Source organism: Nycticebus coucang, chromosome 17 (assembly GCF_027406575.1).
Source record: "Nycticebus coucang isolate mNycCou1 chromosome 17, mNycCou1.pri, whole genome shotgun sequence".
Taxonomy (NCBI): domain Eukaryota; kingdom Metazoa; phylum Chordata; class Mammalia; order Primates; family Lorisidae; genus Nycticebus; species Nycticebus coucang.
This window is the reverse complement of record NC_069796.1, coordinates 83490316-83510002: the sequence shown is the minus strand read 5'-3', so window position 1 is coordinate 83510002 and position 19687 is coordinate 83490316. Positions and strand designations below refer to the sequence as shown.

The following is a 19687-nucleotide window of genomic DNA, read 5'->3' as shown; positions in this document are numbered from 1 at the left end:
TGAGAAAAAAATTGTATGTTGTTTATTGTCTTAAAATTGCATAGGACTTTGATTGTGCATGCTTTTAAACAGAGAATAAGGTAGCCCACTTGACACTACTCTCTTGCATGGGATATTTCAAGCCATTTTACTATGGGCAGGGAGCAGGAACAAAACACAACCTGGGCTTAGAAAGAACCATGATCAGATTAAACAGAAGTTGGGGGGTTGGAGGGATCTGGGCTATAGAGAGAAGAAAATGCTGAAGGAAGTTGAGATTTCAATTGGACTTATAGGCAGCCTAGGCAGATGGCTGGAGTGGCTTCCTAAAGTCAGGAGATGTGATTCAGGAGCAGCCTGGAAAGGAAAGGAAAGAAGAAAGGAGTCCAGAGGGTCAATCAATGCCTTGTGCTCAAATCTGAGATGAATGCCACCCGCCAGGAGCAAACCCAGAGACAGCATACTGTGGGTGGCTGGGATGCACAGTATGGGCCAGAAAGCCACATAGAAAAATAACTTAAAAACTATACAGTTGTCATTATAAATAATTTGTCTTTTAAAGCTAACTAATATTGGTTAAAAAAAGGTTCACAGTTACTCTGAAGAGAGCTGTATCTCTATTGCACAGTAGTGGAAAAGTCTGCTCTGATCCCTGTGTGTAAACAATGATTCTCTTCTCCTCTGGCGACTGCAGGACACAGAGAAACAGTATTTGCTGTAAGCAAAAGCACTTGGGTACAAGGCACGTCGAAGCTGTCAAGCTCTACTGTGAACACGCAGAACACGTCGCATCCCTGCTGTCAGGACAGGTCTGGAATCAGACTGAAGGTGGTGATGGTCTTGTCCTGGTCTTCTCATTCCACGGTGACAGACTTGGCTAGATTTCTGGGGAAGTCAACCTAAAAGGAAAGAAAGAGGTTGTTCAGGACCCCACAAAACTCAGAAACCTGCTCTATCTAAAAGACTACCATCAGAGGGCTTGAAAACAAGGAGACGGACGTCCAGGTCACCTCCAACCATAAGCTACCCACAGAACTGTGGAGTTCTTATTCCAGAAGCTTCATTTAACTGTATAATGTTTAATTCATTCAATAAACAATTATTGTGTATCTGATGTGTATCATGCTATGTTAACACTATTGGAAGAATACGATCCATGCTTTTAATAACAGCTCAATTTGTAGTACTAAAAATCCGCTTTTCTTGCAGGATACATATGAATCCCATGTAACTTGTTAATTTAGGGTGAGGAGTAGGAAGGAAATGTGATTGGGAATGGCTTAGAAAGTGGGCTTCAACCTTATCTGCATTGTCTTAATACATTTATATGTTTAAAAAGATGAAACAAATATGACAAAATGCTAAGAAATGTCAATTCTGGACGAATTCAGGTGCTTGTCATATTATTCTATCTACTGTTATATATTTTTAAAAGCTTTCTAGCCTGGCACAGTTGCTCATGCCTATAATCCTAGCTCTTTGGGAGGCCAAGGCGGGAGGATCATTTGAGCTCAGGCATTTGAGACCAGCCTGAGCAAGAGCAAGACCCCATCTGTACTAAAAATTGAGAAAATTAGCTGGAAGTAGTGGTGCACACCTATGGTCCTAGCTCCTCAGGAGGCTGAAGCAGGAGGATTGCTTGAACCCAGGAGTATGGGGTTGCATTGAGCTATAACAACACCACTGCACTCTACCCAGAGTGACAGAGTGAGACTTTGTCTCAAAAAATAAATACATAAATATAAATAAATACATAAATATAAATAAATAAAAATAAAAGCTTCTCAAAATAAAATTTTAATAAGACTTCTATTTCTTTGCACAATGAATTGTGTATTCTTAAGACACTTGCTGGTGAGATCACAAATTGGTTCTTCTCTGGAATATAATTTGGCAATGTATGTTAGGAATCCAAAAGGTTAACTCATTTGCTAGACTAAGGGCAAATTTTTTTTTTAACTTTTTTATTTTTTTTAAGGGGAATTTTATTTATTTATTTATTTATTTTTTTGCCGTTTTTGGCTGGGGCCGGGTTTGAACCCACCACCTCTGGCATATGGGGCCAGCGCCCTACTCCTTTGAGCCACAGGTGCCGCCCAAGGGCAAATCTTAAATGTGGGACAAAGTTGTATGTACAAAGATGTTCAGTGTTATTTTATTTGTGAAGGCAAAAACATTAGGAAAGTTTAAATAACAGAAGACTAATTGTTAAGGAAATCATGTCATATGACTGTGATGGAATATCACATAATGTTAGATGTTCCTATAACAAAAATCACAAAAATGGAAGAAATACTTGTACTATAATAAAGGGAAGATGCAAAATTTTAATACTGAGAATGTTAAGTATTCCTAGCACTCTGGGAGGCTCAGGCAGGTGGACTGCCTGAGCTCAGGAGTTTGAGACCAGCCTGAGCAAGAGTGAGACCCCGTCTCTACTAAAAATAGAAAAAAAAAAAATAGCTGAGCATTGTAGTCCCAGCTGCCAGGGAGGCTGAGGCAAGAGAATTGCTTTGCGCATGAGTTTGAGGTTACTGTGAGCTATGACACGAGGGCACTCTACTAAGGGTGACAAAATGAGACTCTGTCTCAAACAACAAAAAAAAAGTTTAAAAAAATACATGGCACAGGAAAAGAAATCTAGAATAAAACATTAAATTTGTCAATTGTCTCTGGCTGATGAGGTTATGGTTTGATGTCTTCCTTTACATATTTTGCAGTTTTCCAGCTTGTTTTCAGGTTTCAGGGGATATAATAAGCTACTTTAAAAAGAAGATTTCTTTAAGTGAAATTATTTCTCCTATCATTGTTTATTCCAAATAAGTATTCCAAATAAGAACACCTGTGGGGTTATATCTGTCCTCTTTGCCAGATCAGGTGCCATTCTTAGACTCACATCATATCCTCGGAGAACAGCCAGGTGGAAGGAAAGAAGCTGTAGAGGGATCACACTCAGGATGCCCTGGAGGCAGTCCACGGTGTGGGGCAGCTCGATTGTTTTATATGCAAACTTGGAACTCTCCGTGTCATCCTTGGAGCACAGTATAATCGGGCGACCCTAAAGCAGAGAAACATGACCACAAAGTAGATACTCTCAGAAAGTAGCAATCTCACACACGCAGAGCATTTGGTCAACATCACTTCTATGATAACAGTAATCTTTTGCTGGAATTATGGGTGGGTGAAGTGATTAGTACAGGACACGAGTGTTTGGTGGTTTGGGGCGTGTTTCTTCCTCTGGTAAGGGGACTGCCATCCTGCTGCGTCATTCAGCACCATTTGCTGGGTGGCTTCAGCGTGCCTTCTGAAGGGCAGGGTAGACCCGCTCCTGAATGTAATGGGGCTCATTGTCATCTAGTACAGATGAATTTCAGAGAAATGCCACAAAGGCAACAAGGTAATGTGACTGGAGAAGCCCTCTCAAGAAAGCAGATGTTTGGATTGAGACCTGAATAGTGACAGACCAACTCTGCAGATTTCTAGGAAGAACTTTCCAGGCAGAGGGAACAGCCACTGCAAAGGAGTTGGGTGTGAGTGGGAAATAGGAAAGTGGGAGTCCCTGGGACTCAGTGAAGTGGGAGGGAGGGGTCAGGCTTAGGGGTTACTATAGTTGGATGGGAAGCTGCAGGAGGGGTTTTAAGTGAAGAGACTATGCAATTGTGTTCATGCCATCTCTCTGGCCTCCGTGCCAAGCCAAGTATGGCAGCAGCTGGATGGAGCCCCTTGTTGGATTTTACCTCCCTGTAACCTCCTGAACTCTCAGGATGGATCTGATGGTCCTCTGCCCTCTTCCCTCAGGGTAGTGGTCTTTTGTATAAAACTTTGTCTGGACTTTGTCACCAATTCCTGGGAGGGAGCCTAACTTTTAGGTTTTTCCAGGTGATAGAAGTGAGTGTCTTTTGTTATTCAGGGAAGGCTGTTGGACTTCAACTTACTTTATGCTAATCAGGTGACTGCATGATGGCCCATAGATGGCTTTAGGATTGGGGCTGACCAGAAAGACCAACCACATGATTAGATGGGTAGGGCTCTAAGCTAGCCTGACCTCCTTGGCCTCCCAACCTCCCAGGACAGAAATGGGGCTGGAGACTGAGTTTAGTCACATGACCAGTGATCTAATCAATCATGCCACTTAATAAGACCCTAATAAAAACTCTGGGCACCAGAGCCAGCAGCTCAGGTGAGCTCTCGGCTGACACACACGAATGTGCTGTGAGAGTGCCACCTTCTGAGGACACTGAAGCTTCACATCTGGGATCCACACACTATGGGGATCTTCTCTGTATGGGGATCTTCTCTGCAGTTGGCCATGATTTGCATCTTTTGTGATAAAACTGTAGTAGCAAGTATGTCACTTTCCTGAGTTCTGTGAGTCATTCTAGAGAATTGCTGAACCTGAGGGGAAAGCAGGAACTCTGAAATTTGTAGCTAACTGGTCGGGGGTGGACAGCGCAGCCCTGAGCTTGCAGCTGATGTCTGAGGTAAGGACTAAGCTGTAAGCCTGTGGGATCTAACCTGACTCTACACCAGAGCTGGGGCAGTGCTGCTCTGCTCTCCAGTGGGAGTACCTCCTCTGCCTCCAGACGGGAGCCAGGGCGGCTCAGGGCAGTCTAGGTCACTGTGGCCCACTGCTGCAGGCTGACCACTTCCTTCCCAAAGGTGTGCACTACTCACAAGGAGGTCCAGGGGAGAGTGTGTTTGCAGCCGGTGCTGGTAGATATGGTGAGGTGGGCAGTGTGGAGAATGGGAGCGGGGTGGCTCTAGCCCTCACCTGGCGGGCGGTGACCTGCTGTAGTGCGTTCTGGCATTTGGCAAAGCAAGGGTCCTTCATGATGACCATGATGACTGGCATCTGCTTGTCGATTAGTGCCAGGGGCCCGTGCTTCAGCTCCCCAGCCAGGATGCCTTCTGAGTGCATATAGGTGATCTCTTTAATTTTCTGGGGAAACAGGAGATGGGATGAGAGGCACACTGGGCACACAGGGGACTGGAGCTGATCAGCCAGAGGGGAGGAAGGGCAGCCGGGGAAGTGTGACTCTGGAAGGCAGAAAGTGGAGGGTCACACGGTAGATAAATGCGTGCCACGGAGTGGTCGGCAGCACTGAGAGCATCGGGCAAGGGACAGGGGAGCAGTCTGTCTGCCACCTAGAGTATGTACAAAGCTTGGCATGCAACCCCTGTGTCCCCAGACCAGTCCCAGCCAATGCAGCTCCATCACCCTTCGGTTCCATGCACAGCCACCCCTTTGGATGGAGAGGTCGCGATCGCAGTCACCTAGCTCACCCTCTTTCCCTCTGTAACCAGCCACGGGCCTGTGCAGTTAGCATCACCATGCCATTGTATTTCACTTGGACATACCCTTAGTCAGTTAAGCATTCCCCTAATTTCAGATCATTAACAACTCCTAAAGGATCATTCACACTGACCTATGGAGCAAAACCACACGTGCTGGGCTATTATTGGAATTTTTCCCTATGTTTAGGTAGATCCATTTCTATTCAGTTACTGTTTAATCAACATCACTGAAATGGTGAGAGTGTCAAAAAAAACATCTCATGACTCCCTTAAGGCTACTTATTTGGGTCAAGGAAATGCTGTATGGAGGCCAACTCCACTCTGCAGGCTGCAGACCACTGGAGCAGCGGCCTCTATGTGATCATAGAGTGGCACTAACTTGTGCCAGCAGCAGCCTGAATGCTTCTCTCCTTCCCTGCGGACTCATTTGGAGGCACAGTTGACTATGTGTCTTTCACCAGCACACTCAGCCACTGTACCTGAGACCCCCACCCAGGCGGCAGAGCTATCTGGGCACTGACAATGCACCCCCAGGCCTTGCTTCTACTGTGTCCCCCGAGGAGCAGCGTGCCAGCTCTGGCTTCTGTTGGCAGGAGTCAGAATCTCCATGGGCTGGATATGGGAGCTGGAGCTCACTGAGGTCAGGTTTGAGCCCTAGACCAAGATAGCCTGAAATAAGCTCTTTGTGGTTCTCCTGAACCACTTGCAGCTGGCATCATATTTCAAGTGGGGTTGGTAGGGAAAGAATGGCCACTTCCTCTTACAGGGAGAGGATGGAGCCAAGCTGGGCAATGGATGATGCCAGGGTCTGCTGTCCAGGGCTACATGGCCTGGAACACTATCTCCCAGCTCCCTGGGTGGAGCATTCTGATCCATAAACTTCGAGCTGACAATGACCCTGAATGGTGTGTGCCCACGCTCTTGGCAGTCCTGTGGCCCTGCCACCTTGCCCCTGCTCCATTAGCTTTCTCTTAGCTGGTCTGGCGGGGGCAAACAGCCCATCACTAATTTTTTTAGAAAGGCAGGGCCTTTGAAGCTCCTTCTGGAGGATCTCAAACTTCTCTGAGGAGCAACAAGGAAACTCTGCAGAGGCTTCCACCCTACAGTTTTGGCCTGGCAAAACCTCCCCACACTTGTGGTAGTGGACAGACACAAAGGCTGCTTTTAGTTATCTTGGTTGACATACTTCACCTCCTGAAGGCTTAGTTTTCTCCTGGGTGAAATGTGTGCAGTAATTGCTAGCCTCTCAGGAGATGCTTGTGACAGGGGTGTGAACTGTTCCAAACAGAGCCTGGCACTGGCTGGACACCTGGGGCTTGCCCAAGGATTCTCTGCCTCTTTCTCCCCAGTAGATTGGGAGCCTTAGGGACAGCCACCTGCCTTACCCATCTCTGTGTCTTGAGAGCTAGACACCTAGTCAAGAACTGATGCTTAGTACACACTTACAGAGGTGGCCAACGAGCCCTCCTTCCCACTGTGCCCGCCTTCATGTTGCTTGGGGAGGGAGACCCGGAGGAGGGGGCTCACCAGGGCTCCTTCCAGGCATGTGGCGTAGTTGTAGCCCCGACCCATCACCAGGAGTGACCTCTGTGTGTAGAGCTCCAGGGCTAGGTCATGAATCTTCTCATCCAGAGACAGCACCTCTTTTATCAGTTCTAAGCCACACAGAGCAGAGGGAGAAAGCCAATCATTTGATTTTAAAACAACATTCATGAAGAAAAACTATGGTGATTCACAGATGTGTGAATACTTTTTCGAGCACCACTGAGGTAGTGAGGGAAGTATTATCTTTAGCTCCATTTTGTAGGTCAGGCATCTGAGGCTTGGAGGGGGAAATCACCAGCTGGCAAGACAAAGCACTGACAATCCAAGTTCACGCCCCCTTCTCTGCCAATGCTGCGTTTGAAGACAAAGCCAGCATGAGGGGGCCCAGAGGTCCTTGAACTTTTTAGTCTTAGACTCCTCTACATTCTTAAAAATTTTTGTGGGTCTCTAAGAACCTTTGTTTTGGGGGGTTATATAATATCAATATTTATCAGACTAGGAAATAGCACGTCAAAATTTAAAAATATTAATTCATTTCAAAATAACAATAATATACACATTACATTACTATATATTTTAAAAGAAATTAGTGAGAAGAGTGGCATTGTTTTACAGTTTTGCAAATCTTTTTAATGTCTAACTTTTTAATGAAAGACCATTGACTGTCATATCTGTTTCTGCATTCAATCTGTTATGGTATGTTCTTTTGGTTGGAGTGCAGGGATAAAATCCAGCCTCATAGAGATTTGCAGTTGGAAAAGGAAGGAGTATTTAAGTAACTTTTCCAAATAATTATGAATATTGTTCTTTGACACTACCATACACCTAATTGGAGAAACAGTAATTTCTTAAGAAGGCAGTTGCAAATGTGAAATCTGAAATCATATCGGTAAAATTTTTCTAGTTTCTTACATTAAAATTTACTAGTCTATTTTGTACTTTTTTTTTTTTTTTGAGCTAGAATCTCACTTTGCCACCCTTGGTAGAGTGCTATGGCCTCATAGCTCACAGCAACCTCAAACTCTTAGGCTCAAGTGATTCTCTCGCCTTAGCCTCCCTAGTAGCTGGGACTACAGGCGCCCAGCTATTTTTAGAGATGGGGTCTCACTCTGGCTCAGGTTGGTCTCAAACGTAAGAGTTTAGGGCAATCCACCCTCCTTTGCCTCCCAGAGTGCTAGGATTACAGGTGTGAGCCACTGTGCCCGGCCTTATCTTGTACTTTTAAATGGATCATTTAATTTGTAACATTATGCATTGGCCACAAAGTTAAGGAAATAACTGTACACATTCCATTATAAAATTTTTTTTATATCACATTTGCTAAGTCACCAGGATCTCATCAGAAAAGTCTCTGAATGCTGAGAAGTAATCAAACTCATGGCGGCAGATAGGAGTTTTCTAAAATTCTAAGTTTTGCTTGAAAGCTCAAAGTTTATCATTGCAACAAATACTGTAGGTTGTTTTCATTGATGTATAGAGATAACTGTTTTGAGAAAATATCTGCCAAATATCTAAATGAGCTTGCTACTCAAACAATCACAAGGGTGCTTTTCTTTGAAACAACCATGATTCTTTAGCACAAGCAGAAGTATTTCCCATTTGATCATGAAGAACGCTAAAAAGGATGGCAGTTTATAGACTAACATTTTTTACCACCTCATCAAGGATGTTCTTCAGTGAAACTGGGTGTATGGTGGTGAAGAACACACTGATCACTAGGTCTTCAAGTGTGTAAAGCCACCACTGGCAAAAAAAAGTCTGATTTATTGTAAATAAGGTACTATCTATGTAAATAATTTTGACTGGAAGGGCTGGTAGACCCCAGATCTTGCAGACCACATCTTGAAAACTGCTGGCTTAGACATCAGAATAGAATCCTATTTTGCATAGTTGTGATCTGGCTTAAAGAAAGAATGCTTTTCCTGTCAATAAACTTTTAGCATATTGTCTGGGCCAGATTTCAGACTCTAGGCTCTGGTATTGATCAAAGGGGAGACAAGCCAGTAAATAGGTGAATGGGTCATTTCAGATCATGAGGTATGCTACAAAGAAAAGAAATGAGGCTCGGCGTCTGTAGCCCAGGGGCGAGGGCGCCGGCCGTGTACACTGGAGCTAGAAGGTTCGAATCCAGCCTGGGCCTGCCAAATAATAATGACAACTACAACCAAAAAATAGCTGGGCATTGTGGCAGGCACCTGTAGTCCCAGCTACTTGGGAGGCTGAGGCAAGAGAATCACTTGAACCCAAGAGTTTGAGGTTGCTGTGAGCTGTGACGCCACGGCACTCTACCTAGAGCGACAGCTTAAGACTCTGTCTCAAAATAAAAAAAAAAAAAAGAAATGAGTTAATGTTTAAGAAAGTGCTAGAGCACGGGGTTAGGAACTCCATTAGTTAGGGCGACATCTGAGCTGAGGCTTGGGCGATAAGAAGTTGGTACCAAGAGCTGCAGGAAGGAAAGCACTTGACACTACTGAGGGTTTGAAGGTCAAAGTGGCAGCCAGCCCAGGGAGGAGGAGGAGCAGGAAGCAGGAGAGGTGGAAGGCTCAGTGTGCAGGGCTCCAGGACCTAGCGAGGGGTGTGGATTTTAATCTTGGCCCAGTGGGAGTTGTTAGGATTCAGTGGTGGCTAGAAAGTTTTAGGAGGAGGGAAAATTAACAGCATCACATACAGGAGAAAGTCCAGGAAGAGAATGGCCTGAAACAGTTTACTGGATTTGAAAATACGGGAAGTTGAGCAGTGGGACATACCAGGTAAAGATCTCAGGCCACGGATGATCTCTTGCCTCCTGTTTTGTAGTGAAATTCGATCTTCAGACATCAGCAAACCAAACATCACCAGAGAGATGAACTGACTGGTGTAAGCCTGTGGACAAAGGAGGCGGCAAGGGCTTGAAATCGAGCATCTCAAAGACGCTCAAGGAGCTAACGGACGACATGGAAAAGGCAGGAAGATGATGAAGAAACAAAATGAAATGATAAATGAAGAGACAGAAATCACCCAAAGAAAAGAAAGACGGCATTGCTGGTGGAGCAGAGCAGGACTACAAGCTCCGTCCTCACCAGAGGGCACCTGGGCCTAGGGTCCACCTGCCCAGGATCTCCCCAAAGGAGACCACATGGTTCCTTCTACCTTGGTGCTGGCCACGCCGATCTCGGGCCCTGCATTGATGTGGACACCGCAGTCAGTCTCTCGGGAGATGGAGCTGCCCACAGTGTTGGTGACTCCCACAGTCAGGGCGCCGCGGTCCTTGCAGTAGCGCAGTGCCAAGAGTGTGTCTGCAGTCTCACCTGCCACACAGGGGTCCTTTCAGCACACTCTGCCAGCCTACGCTGCTCACACCCCCATCTCCACCCCTTTATCCCAACTCTGACATCAGTGCCGAGAGCATAGACGGGGTCGGCGGGAAGGGGGTGTTCAGAAAGGAAAATGCACACTCAAATAATTTTACTTTGTGATTCTTAGATTGGAGATTTTATTACTATTTATGTGACAAGCACTTTTTCATCCACTGTTTCATTTAAATCTCATGACGACTCTAGGGGGGACCATTGTCCCCATTATCCTCTAGAGCAGTGTTTTTAAACCCGTTTTTATCTCAAGGCACACTTGAACCTATAGTTATAAATAGACATTTCGAGGCACACTTAATTTATGTTGATTACAAAAAAGTTAAAAAAAAAGGAAAAGAATATACTTATTGTGCTTTGAACTTCTTTTTTGGGGGGGCACAGAGTCTTACTTTGTCACCCTCGGTAGAGTGCCATGGCGTCACAGCTCACAGCAACCTCCAGCTCTTGGGCTTAGGTGATTCTCTTGCCTCAGCCTCCTGAGTAGCTGGGACTACAGGCGCCCGCCACAACGCCCGGCTATTTTTTTGTTGGTTTGGCCGGGGCTGGGTTCGAACCTGCCACCCTCGGTAATGGGTCCAGTGCCCTACTCACTGAGCCACAGGCACCACCCCTGTGCTTTGAACTTCCTTTGAAAATAATTTAATGATCTTTAAAAAATTATGTGGCACACCAGGTGCAAATCATTAGAAGGTGGGGGCTCAGAGACAGAGGAAAATCAATGGTTCCATCAAAAACATGTGGGTAACAGGTGGGCCTGGCTCCCAGTGCCCCTTCCACAATTCTAAGAGTCCTTATTCAGCAAGTACTGAGATGTAACTGATTTTAAAAGCAGGAATACGCCCAAATGGTGTTTCTCAAATGAAAGGAAGCACTTCTTGCAAATTGTTTCTGGAATAAAGCTAAAGAGATTTATGCATAAACCAGCACAAATTCCATATGTCTGTAGGTTGTAAAGAACTCTAATTAAATTAAATATGAGCCAGACCATAAAATCAAAACCATTTGAATTCATGCGAGTCACTGGAGGCTGTTCTGTCTGCAAGCCCACTGCTCTCAGCTGTGTCTGCCCTAGCATTTCTGCAGGGCAGGCTGGTGCCACTGTGTGCTGCCGCATGGCTCAGTCCTCCTCTCCTTTTTCTCCTCAAATTGCTTAGTTTATGGTATTGAAGTGTCATGTGACGCTGCCTCAGCACCAGCACTGGTGGGGAAGGGGGAGAGGAAAGAGCCTCTGTCTTCAGCAGCCTCACCTCCCAGGTTTTAGTAGTTTTTTTTTTCTTTTTCATCTTTTTTTTTTTAATTTCATTATAGGGCTGAACACTTCTCTACCTATAGAGACTCAGGAGCCGCCACTGCATTATTTTCACATTAAATCCTCCTCTGTTCTTTTGTTAATGGCTTCCACTAATTTATAAAAAGTTTTTAAGCTCTAATGGGATCAAAAACCTAAAGGCAAATGTGGCAGCTCCTGGTGACAAGGGAGTCAGCCCAATGATGAGTATATCTGTGTTGGTTTTTCTTAGCTTGTTATCAAAATGGAAATGGTATTAAAAACTCAACACGGAAAGCAGTATTAAAAGTTCCAGTAGGGATTAGAGCATTACCGTCAATTTTTTAGTCGTGGTAATGACATTGTGGTTATGATTTTCTTTCTATCATTTTAACTATACGCCCTTCTGTATTTACGGATGAAACAACTTGACGTCTGGGTTTGGCTTCAGAATAACTCAGCCGAGGGAAAAGGTTGGTGTGGGTCCTGCTGGCAATTGTTGACCATGTTGATAATTGCTGAGGCTGGACAGTTCATTACCCCAATATCTCTACTTTTATAAAGGTTTGGAATACTCCATAATCAAACATTTCAAAAATCCTCCCAGAGTTCAAGAAGACTTCAAACATATGGCCATGGATCGCCTCCCTGAAGCAAGTGTCCAAGTCCAGCCTTAGGATGGCACCCAATGGGCTTTGCTCATCTCAGGACAGTCCTTAGGGCCTAAACCAAAGCAGGGTCTCCCACACTCCCCCTGCTGGGCAGCATGGACACTGCACACTGAGTCCTCCATAGGATTTTCAACCTAGCAAAATTTTGAAGAATATTTTTTCTCTAGGGAAATTAAGTCCAGAAAACATCTACAAGCATCTTGGTGAGTAGTACTAGAAATCTTTAACTTGGGCTTGCAAGAGGAGGGAGAAGCCACAGGGCAGGGGGAACCAATGGACCTGGATTCCTGCTGATTCCAGCTCTATTAACTCCCTGGCTATGTGGCATTGGATGTGTCTTGCCCTCACTGAACAACAGGTAAGTGAAGGCTCCAAAGGCTAAGTGACCTGACCCCTGAGAGAGCATGGAGCACAGGGGAGGCGAACAGAGGACTCAAGTGCATGAAGGAGGGAGGGAGATATCTGGTATGTCACAGAGAGCAGAGGGCCCAGAGCTGACCTAACACACATCTGGCCACACTGCCTGTATCCCTTACCTGATTGGCTTATGAAAAAGCAAACGTCATCCCTGAACACAGGTGTGTTCCTGTCCAGAAAATCGCTAGCAAGTTCAACCATCACAGGGAGCTCGGTCAGTTCCTCCAACACTTGCCGTGTCTGAAGCCAACAAGAATGGGGACTAAAGTCAGTCAAGGGCTCTATGGGGATGTAGGACAGCTGGGATTCCAGGGACAGTCTATGACATGGCACCTTGCTGTTGCTGTCCAGGTGGTGAGGGGACTTCGGTCCCTCACACCTTGTAGAAGAAAGGGCCCTGCTCTGCTTCCCATGCTGGCTCATGGAAGTGGGTGTGAGGGTGTTTGAAATTCAGAAGGCCAAATGCATGATAAAATCTAAGACCAGCAAGTTGTCCCAGATGACTTATTTCCCTGCACTATCAGGGGTCCAGCCTGTTGCACTTACAGCCACGGCAGCGTGGTAGCTGGTCCCACAGCCAATCACGATGAGCCTCCGGCATCGTCGAATCTCTTTCAAGTGGTCCTTCAAGCCACCCAAGAGTACTGCGGGCACACAGCAGGGCGTTAATGCCGACTCTGAACAGCGGAGACAGAGGCTCCCCACCAAGTATAGGAATTACCTGTGTTGGTCTCAAAATTCACCCGACCTCTCATGGTATTGAAAACTGATTCTGGCTGTTCAAAGATCTCCTTCTGCATAAATGCACTGAAGTTACCTGGTCAAATAAACATCAATGAGACTGGTCAGTTTCAATTTGATTTACATTTCCACTGCTTAACTTTTAATCAGGAGGGAAAGTGGTTATGGGACAGTGGTAGCAACACCTGTGAAGCCTGCTGCAGGGGTGCACTGCTGGACGTTCAGAAGACAAGTCAGAGAGAGGCAGGTTGGTATGAGGACTGTTTCTAATTAGTACATTAGACTCGGAAGCCTGAGGAAGGGAGGGATTTGTCCCATGCAAGTAAATAAACAAAAGGTGTCACTGGTTCTGCAGCAACATCCCCTTAGCAAGGCCAGAAGAAAGTAAAATGCTACACTTCCAAAAGGCCACCCACCTAGGAAAGTACAAAGTGAGCAAGCCCTAAGAAACATTGTCTTTTTTTCAATAAATAACCTCCTGGCTTCTGTAATAAAAACCCAAACCCAAACCAAATCTTTCTAGCCACACACGTATTTCTGGGCTCTGATTTGGATAGGATTGGATGGTAACAAAAGGGTGATCTGGCCGTAGGGTGTTCAAGCTTCTGAGGGAGGTGTTGCATCTGAGGCTTTGGAGGCAACAGCTGACTTGGTGAGCAGTGATCTCTAGGATACAAGCACTTGTGATTCCAAATATTGCCAGTGTTCCCTGTCTGATGCCCATGACCTAGGACTTGTACAAAGAACAAATAAAGCAAGTGAGGAGGTGGCCATGGCAGATACAGGATTAGAGGATGCTCTGATGGGGTGATGTCTCAGGGGAGCTTGAGATGATCAAAAGGAGCCAGTCCTATGAGAAGAACAGTGAATGTGAGGAACCCAGTGTGGGTGAGCAGCCAGCAACCGAGACAGCCAGACCAGGGCCTGTGGGGCATAGCAGGCAAAGGGCTGAGTGTGGTGGGGCCAGGCTTTAGCTCAGATGGGGGTGAGGACTTGTGAACAGTGGTAGAGGGTTTGGATTTTGTTCTACGAATGGCAGGAAGTCATTAGGCAGTGGGAGGATCACAGGATCTGAGTCATGTTCTCAAAAGTTTGCTCACGTTGCCCTGTGGAGTAGTCCTTGTAGGGGGATAGAAAAGGGTGCAGAGATGGACCTCCTGCCCAAAGGTGAAATGACACCTGGGGGTGGGAATGTGTCCCAGACTACAGGAATGCAGTTGATTTGCTGGGGTCAGCTCAAGCAGACAAGAGTCCCCCTTGGAGGCACCAGGCTAGGCTCTCCACATCCCCTCAGCTATGCGAGTCACAGGCCAGGTGCAGCTCTGCCCTGGTAGCTACAGAGGAGAGTGGCCCCACGGAGGGCAGGGCAGAGTGTCCAGAGCTCCACCACAGGCATACAACCTCTCAGAGGACACCTGCCTTTCATGATCTGCTGCAATTCCATCTGCAAGGTCTGGATGGCTCTAGATGGGTCATCACTAGCAGAGCGTTTGATCCGGTGAATGGAGAGCTTCCCATCAGCCACTGCAGCAATGTCATCGTCCTCCAGGAAGATGACGCGGTTAGTGTGCTCTATGATAGCACTGGAGCAGGGAGAACACAGGCGTCACTGTGGGCCTTCTGACCTTAACAGTCATGATGCAGCAGGCGCTAGCTGTTTCCCTAGCATGGGGTCCACATCAGTGGTGTTTTGATGGGGACAGAGATATTGATTTCCAGGTGAATCATTTTCCCTTCTTCACTCCTCCGACCCCCGCCAAAATTATTTTGAAGCCAGTCCCTGACACTGTACCATTTCTTATGTAAACACTTTGGCTTATATCTCTAAAAGATAATGATAGTTTTTTAACCTACTAAATGCCATTATCATATCTAAAATGAATAGTTCTTCCTTCATATCATCAAACGTCCAGGGCAAATTTCCCCAGTAATCCTGTAGATGGCTTTTTATAACTGGTGACTTCAAATCAGGATCTAAGCAATGTCCCTTTGGAAGATGCTTGGGAACCAACACATTGTTCTGAATCATAAAGAGAAAGAATGTAGCATTTGTCTCGCCTTTCCAAACAACCTGTCTTTCAGGATAACCACATAGCTTACAAAGCCAAGTTTCTCTTTATAGAAGTAATGTAGCTAGTAATGACAAAGTGATAGAATTAGAATAAATCAATTTATGAACTCTAATTATTAACAACTCTCAACAACCATCAATGGCTGTTGAAATCAAGAGGTGAAAAGCCAAGAGAAACTTTTTATTGGATGGATAAGGCTGGTGACATAAAGGCTGGTGACATATGAACTCCACCAAAAAAGAGACAATGAGACTTTATGTCTATCCTGATGGAAGGACACACTATCACCTATGTTAGTCTTGCAAAAACAGTGAAATCTGAATAAGATCAAATTTCTAGACACCTATAAACTCCAGGTAACAAATACAGTAGACAGAGCCACCTGGTAAACCTTACCTTGGGATGCGTTCAGCAAAATCCAGACAGTGGGGCACTCAGGACAAAAGACCCAGTTCCTTAATGTGCACACCACACACACACACACACACACACACACACACACACACACACACACACACACACACACACACACACACACACACACCCAGAGGCCTTAAAAGTAACCTGAGTATGTCCACCAATGAAACCTAGGGTCATTGTGTTTATTTTTATAACTTTCTCTATACAGAAAGGGATAATGATTTTTTCCCTTGAGACCACAGTACAAAGTGCCTTTTAAAAATAACTTTAAGTTAGAAAAGTGGGTAAGTGACAAAGAAAGTTAGGTAGTTATTAGCACAGATGAAATAGAAATCTTGCAGGTGAGACTTAAAGGACCACGGGGGGAGGGAGGTTCGGGGGGGACAATGGCTCTTCTTGTCTCCAAGAGGTAAACACATTGGAGCCCTGCCCTCCCAACAATGCTTCTTGATATGTGTGTGTTTATATTTATGTGTGCATGTATGTATGTATATATAAGTATTATTTTAGTTTACAAAATCGATAGTAATGAATAGTAATCTAGTCATTAGGGCCACTGGCAAGAGTTAGACCCCAGGTGGATGCTGTTCCTGTCTCTTATTGGCCCTGTGCCCTCAGGCAACACAAATGACCCTTCTGAGTCCCTAACTCAGGCTCCTCCTCTGTGAACGGAGAGAGGGGCTGTCACTTCACCAGGGGTTTGCTGTGATTGTTAACCAGGTGCAGCTCTCAGCACAGGGCCCCATGTAGGTGCATGGCAGGCCACAGTGGTCCCAGATCTCTACAGTGGTCTGAGATCTGGGAGGTCACCTGGTCATTCTTGTTCAGTATGTACCGGCTTTCTTATCTGTACACTGTACCTGACAGAATCACTTTTTTAAGTTCCAAACTCCTAAACAAACAAAAGAATCTTGAGGATTTTTATTACAGCATTGACTGACTAATGTAGGGGAGAATCAACATTTGAAAAGTAATTTTTAATTATTAAATTAATTTAAAATTTAAGTCCATTAATTTTTGAGAACATCTACTCGGGAGGGTGAAATTGGACGGTCCCTTGAGCACAGGAGTTTGAGGCCAGCGTGGGCAACATTGTGAGACTCTGTCTCTATAAAATAAAGGAAAGAAAAGAAAAGAAATAATAGTAAGCTTTCCTACTGAGGAATGTGCAATCTCCCCCTTCATCCAAATCATGGTTTACATGGTAAACATTCGTAGTTTTCTCCAAACAGGTTCTAGACCTTTTTTTTATCCGACAGAGTCTTACTTTATCACCCTCGGTAGAGTGCTGTGGCATCACAGCTCACAGCAACTTCCAGCTCCTGGGCTTAGCCGATTCTCTTGCTTCAGCCTTCCGAGTAGCTGGGATTACAGGTGCCTGCCACAATGTCCAGCTATTTTTTGTTGCAGTTTGGCCGGGACTGGGTTCAAACCGGCCATCCTCGGTATATGGGGTCAGTGCCCTACTCACGGAGCCACAGGCGCCACCCTCTATATGATTTTTATTGAGATTTATTCTAAGGAAATTAATTAAACATTTCTTTCCAGCTGTGGTGAGTCATATTGCTTTTTTTAATTACCAAATGTTTGCTGAGAGCCTCTGGAGCCCGGTCGTGTGAGGAGTACAAGAGGGAATAAGGCAGATATCAGCTTAGGGGCAGTGACCAGAATAGGGATTTCCATGCCTTTTTTCTCAGCTGCTCATATTATTAGGTCTAATAGCCTTTCAGCTGGACTTAAAAGGCATATAACAGCATTGACTATAAATAATTATTTCATCTCCTTTCAGGCATTCATGCTTTTTTAGAAAAGAAATATTTATCATATTTCATTGAAAATAGGTACTATTGGTTGTAAGATTGCAATTGTTTGCAACACTTCAAAGAAATAAAAATGTCAGCAAATTATAACAGCAAGATGCCAAATTCTATAAAATACTGTGTCTAAGAATCACTGAGATCATCTTCACATCCCACTGAACTGGTGTTGTAAGGATTACAGTTTGGGAAATGCTGCCCTTATCTGTGGCTGTGGCCTTAAACAGACCCTGCATGCCTGTCACTCCCATTTCCCAGGACACCTGGCCTGGAGTACTCCCTGCTGCACAGCAAGGTCCTACTGGCCTACTAGAGGCTGGGTAGGAAAGAGAAAACTCATCTAGAATGGAAAGAAATAGTAAAGATCTGGATGAAAAAGGTAGTGATGGTGTTCATAGTGGTTGTCAATTTCAAATGGCAGGAAAGTGTTTTTCTCTCTCTCAAATATATGTGTGTGTGTATACTATACATGTGTACGAGCATAAAATTTTTGTGGTACAATGGATATGAAGCAGAGTTTCTCAAATTTCAAAATTATTATTTTGTGGATTGATAAGAACATGGACTTTAGAATCAATGGAACAAACCCTGTAAATCTTGGCTCTGTCTTTGACAAATGGTCAGAGCCCAGGCAAAGGTGGTGGGGCGTGGGAAGAACTGAGGTCCAGAGACACATGCCCCATTTGAAGGGGGGCAGCCTTTGAGCAGACAGACACCTGGGGCTTGCAGTAACACAGTAGATTTTCCAGAGAAGCTAGAAATACAGATTTTTACATAAAATCTTCCAATTTTAAAATGTTGGCAAATAATTCGATTATTTTTTGCAGGTTCAAACATCACACCTGTCAGTGGATCTGCCTACCACAGCCCTGTAGGTGCTCCCTAGACAAGGACTCCGGGACGAGGGCCACCAGGGGATGAAACCTGCTTTGGCCCCACACCTTGTTAAGCTATGAGAAAACAGCTCACATGGGGGATAAGTGAGGAATGGAGCTGTTTAGGGAGATACCCTTTGATTATGTAAAGCCAGGAAGGAAAGGTAAGAACATTTAGTTACCTTGCATCAGAAGCAAAAAAGAATTCTACCGCCTTGTCACCTACTGCGTGCAGGCAGGTAGAGCTGTCCAGCCTCTTCATCCTTGTCTTACAGATGTTCTTGACATTCTCGAGAGTGCCTAGCAAAGGAAGGAATGGATGGCAAACCCATTAGACTATTTTGTTTGCACGTCATGCAGCAAGGAACCGATTTTCTCTCTGAATGTGTGTGGGAGAAATTTGCAATTTTTAGCTTTGGCTGCATCAGCTGAATCACGTAAAAGATCCCCAAATAGCACAGTCCCACTGCAAGAGCATTTATACAGCTACCGCGCGAGAGCACTGCAAACAAAACAAACCAAGGAAGCTCTCAAATCCAGGCACACTGCCAATACACGACAGAGCTGAACCTCACGCCATTCTTTCCTCTTTTGTATCTGTTTGAAAATATCTCTCATAAAAAGTTCTTTTAAAAAAATGGAGCCAAGTATCAGCTGAGCTGCTTTTAGACCTGGAGCTGTGTGCCGGCTGGGCCTTGGCCAGGGTGGGACATCCTTGCCTCAGAGGGAAGCTGGCTGCCTCAGAGGGAAGCTGGCTGCCCCATGGCACCACCACCAAGTCCCGAGACATGGGGCAGCAGCTGCACGCTGTCCAGGTCCTCTGGAGAGACTTACACGTCCTATACAAGACTGGGATCTGTTCCGTGGACAACTTGTATTTGCTTCGCACTCCAATGAGCAGAGGGCTGCCTCTCCTGGAGAGAAGAAAGCATCAAGTTACTTATCACCTTAAACAGCCAGGGGCTGGATGTCCTAGCATCTGAGAAGGCATCCCCAAATCTAGCCCTTTCCCCGGGGCAGAGAATTGTGTTTAGGCTCCACAGGATGGATCTCTTGACCATAGGAAGATGCTCTCAGGGTCCAGAACAGAGACCCACAGGCCAGCTCACTGACTTATTATTCCCCACCTACCCAGTGAGCCTGGTGACCTGTCTTACACCCCACCCCCGCCAAGACCAGGGACATTTCCAGTTCAATGAATCTTCACACGGGACTAACCTGCACAGTTAGATCACCAA

The 19687-nt window shown here is 45.4% G+C and overlaps 1 protein-coding gene across 1 annotated transcript in view; it reads right to left on the bottom strand.

Moving 5' to 3' along the window:
- Positions 1-19687, bottom strand: part of GFPT2 (glutamine-fructose-6-phosphate transaminase 2) — a 43868-nt gene continuing 24181 nt past the window's right edge. Inside the window, exons 8-19 of the mRNA XM_053566859.1 lie at positions 19284-19363; positions 18632-18749; positions 14685-14848; positions 13246-13341; positions 13071-13168; positions 12644-12764; positions 9949-10106; positions 9567-9681; positions 6802-6929; positions 4751-4918; positions 2876-3037; positions 1-878 (exon numbers count right to left, since the gene is read on the bottom strand). Of these exons, the coding sequence (XP_053422834.1) occupies positions 834-878; positions 2876-3037; positions 4751-4918; positions 6802-6929; positions 9567-9681; positions 9949-10106; positions 12644-12764; positions 13071-13168; positions 13246-13341; positions 14685-14848; positions 18632-18749; positions 19284-19363 (1453 nt within the window). The 3' untranslated portion in view covers positions 1-833. The remainder of the gene's footprint in view (positions 879-2875; positions 3038-4750; positions 4919-6801; positions 6930-9566; positions 9682-9948; positions 10107-12643; positions 12765-13070; positions 13169-13245; positions 13342-14684; positions 14849-18631; positions 18750-19283; positions 19364-19687) is intronic.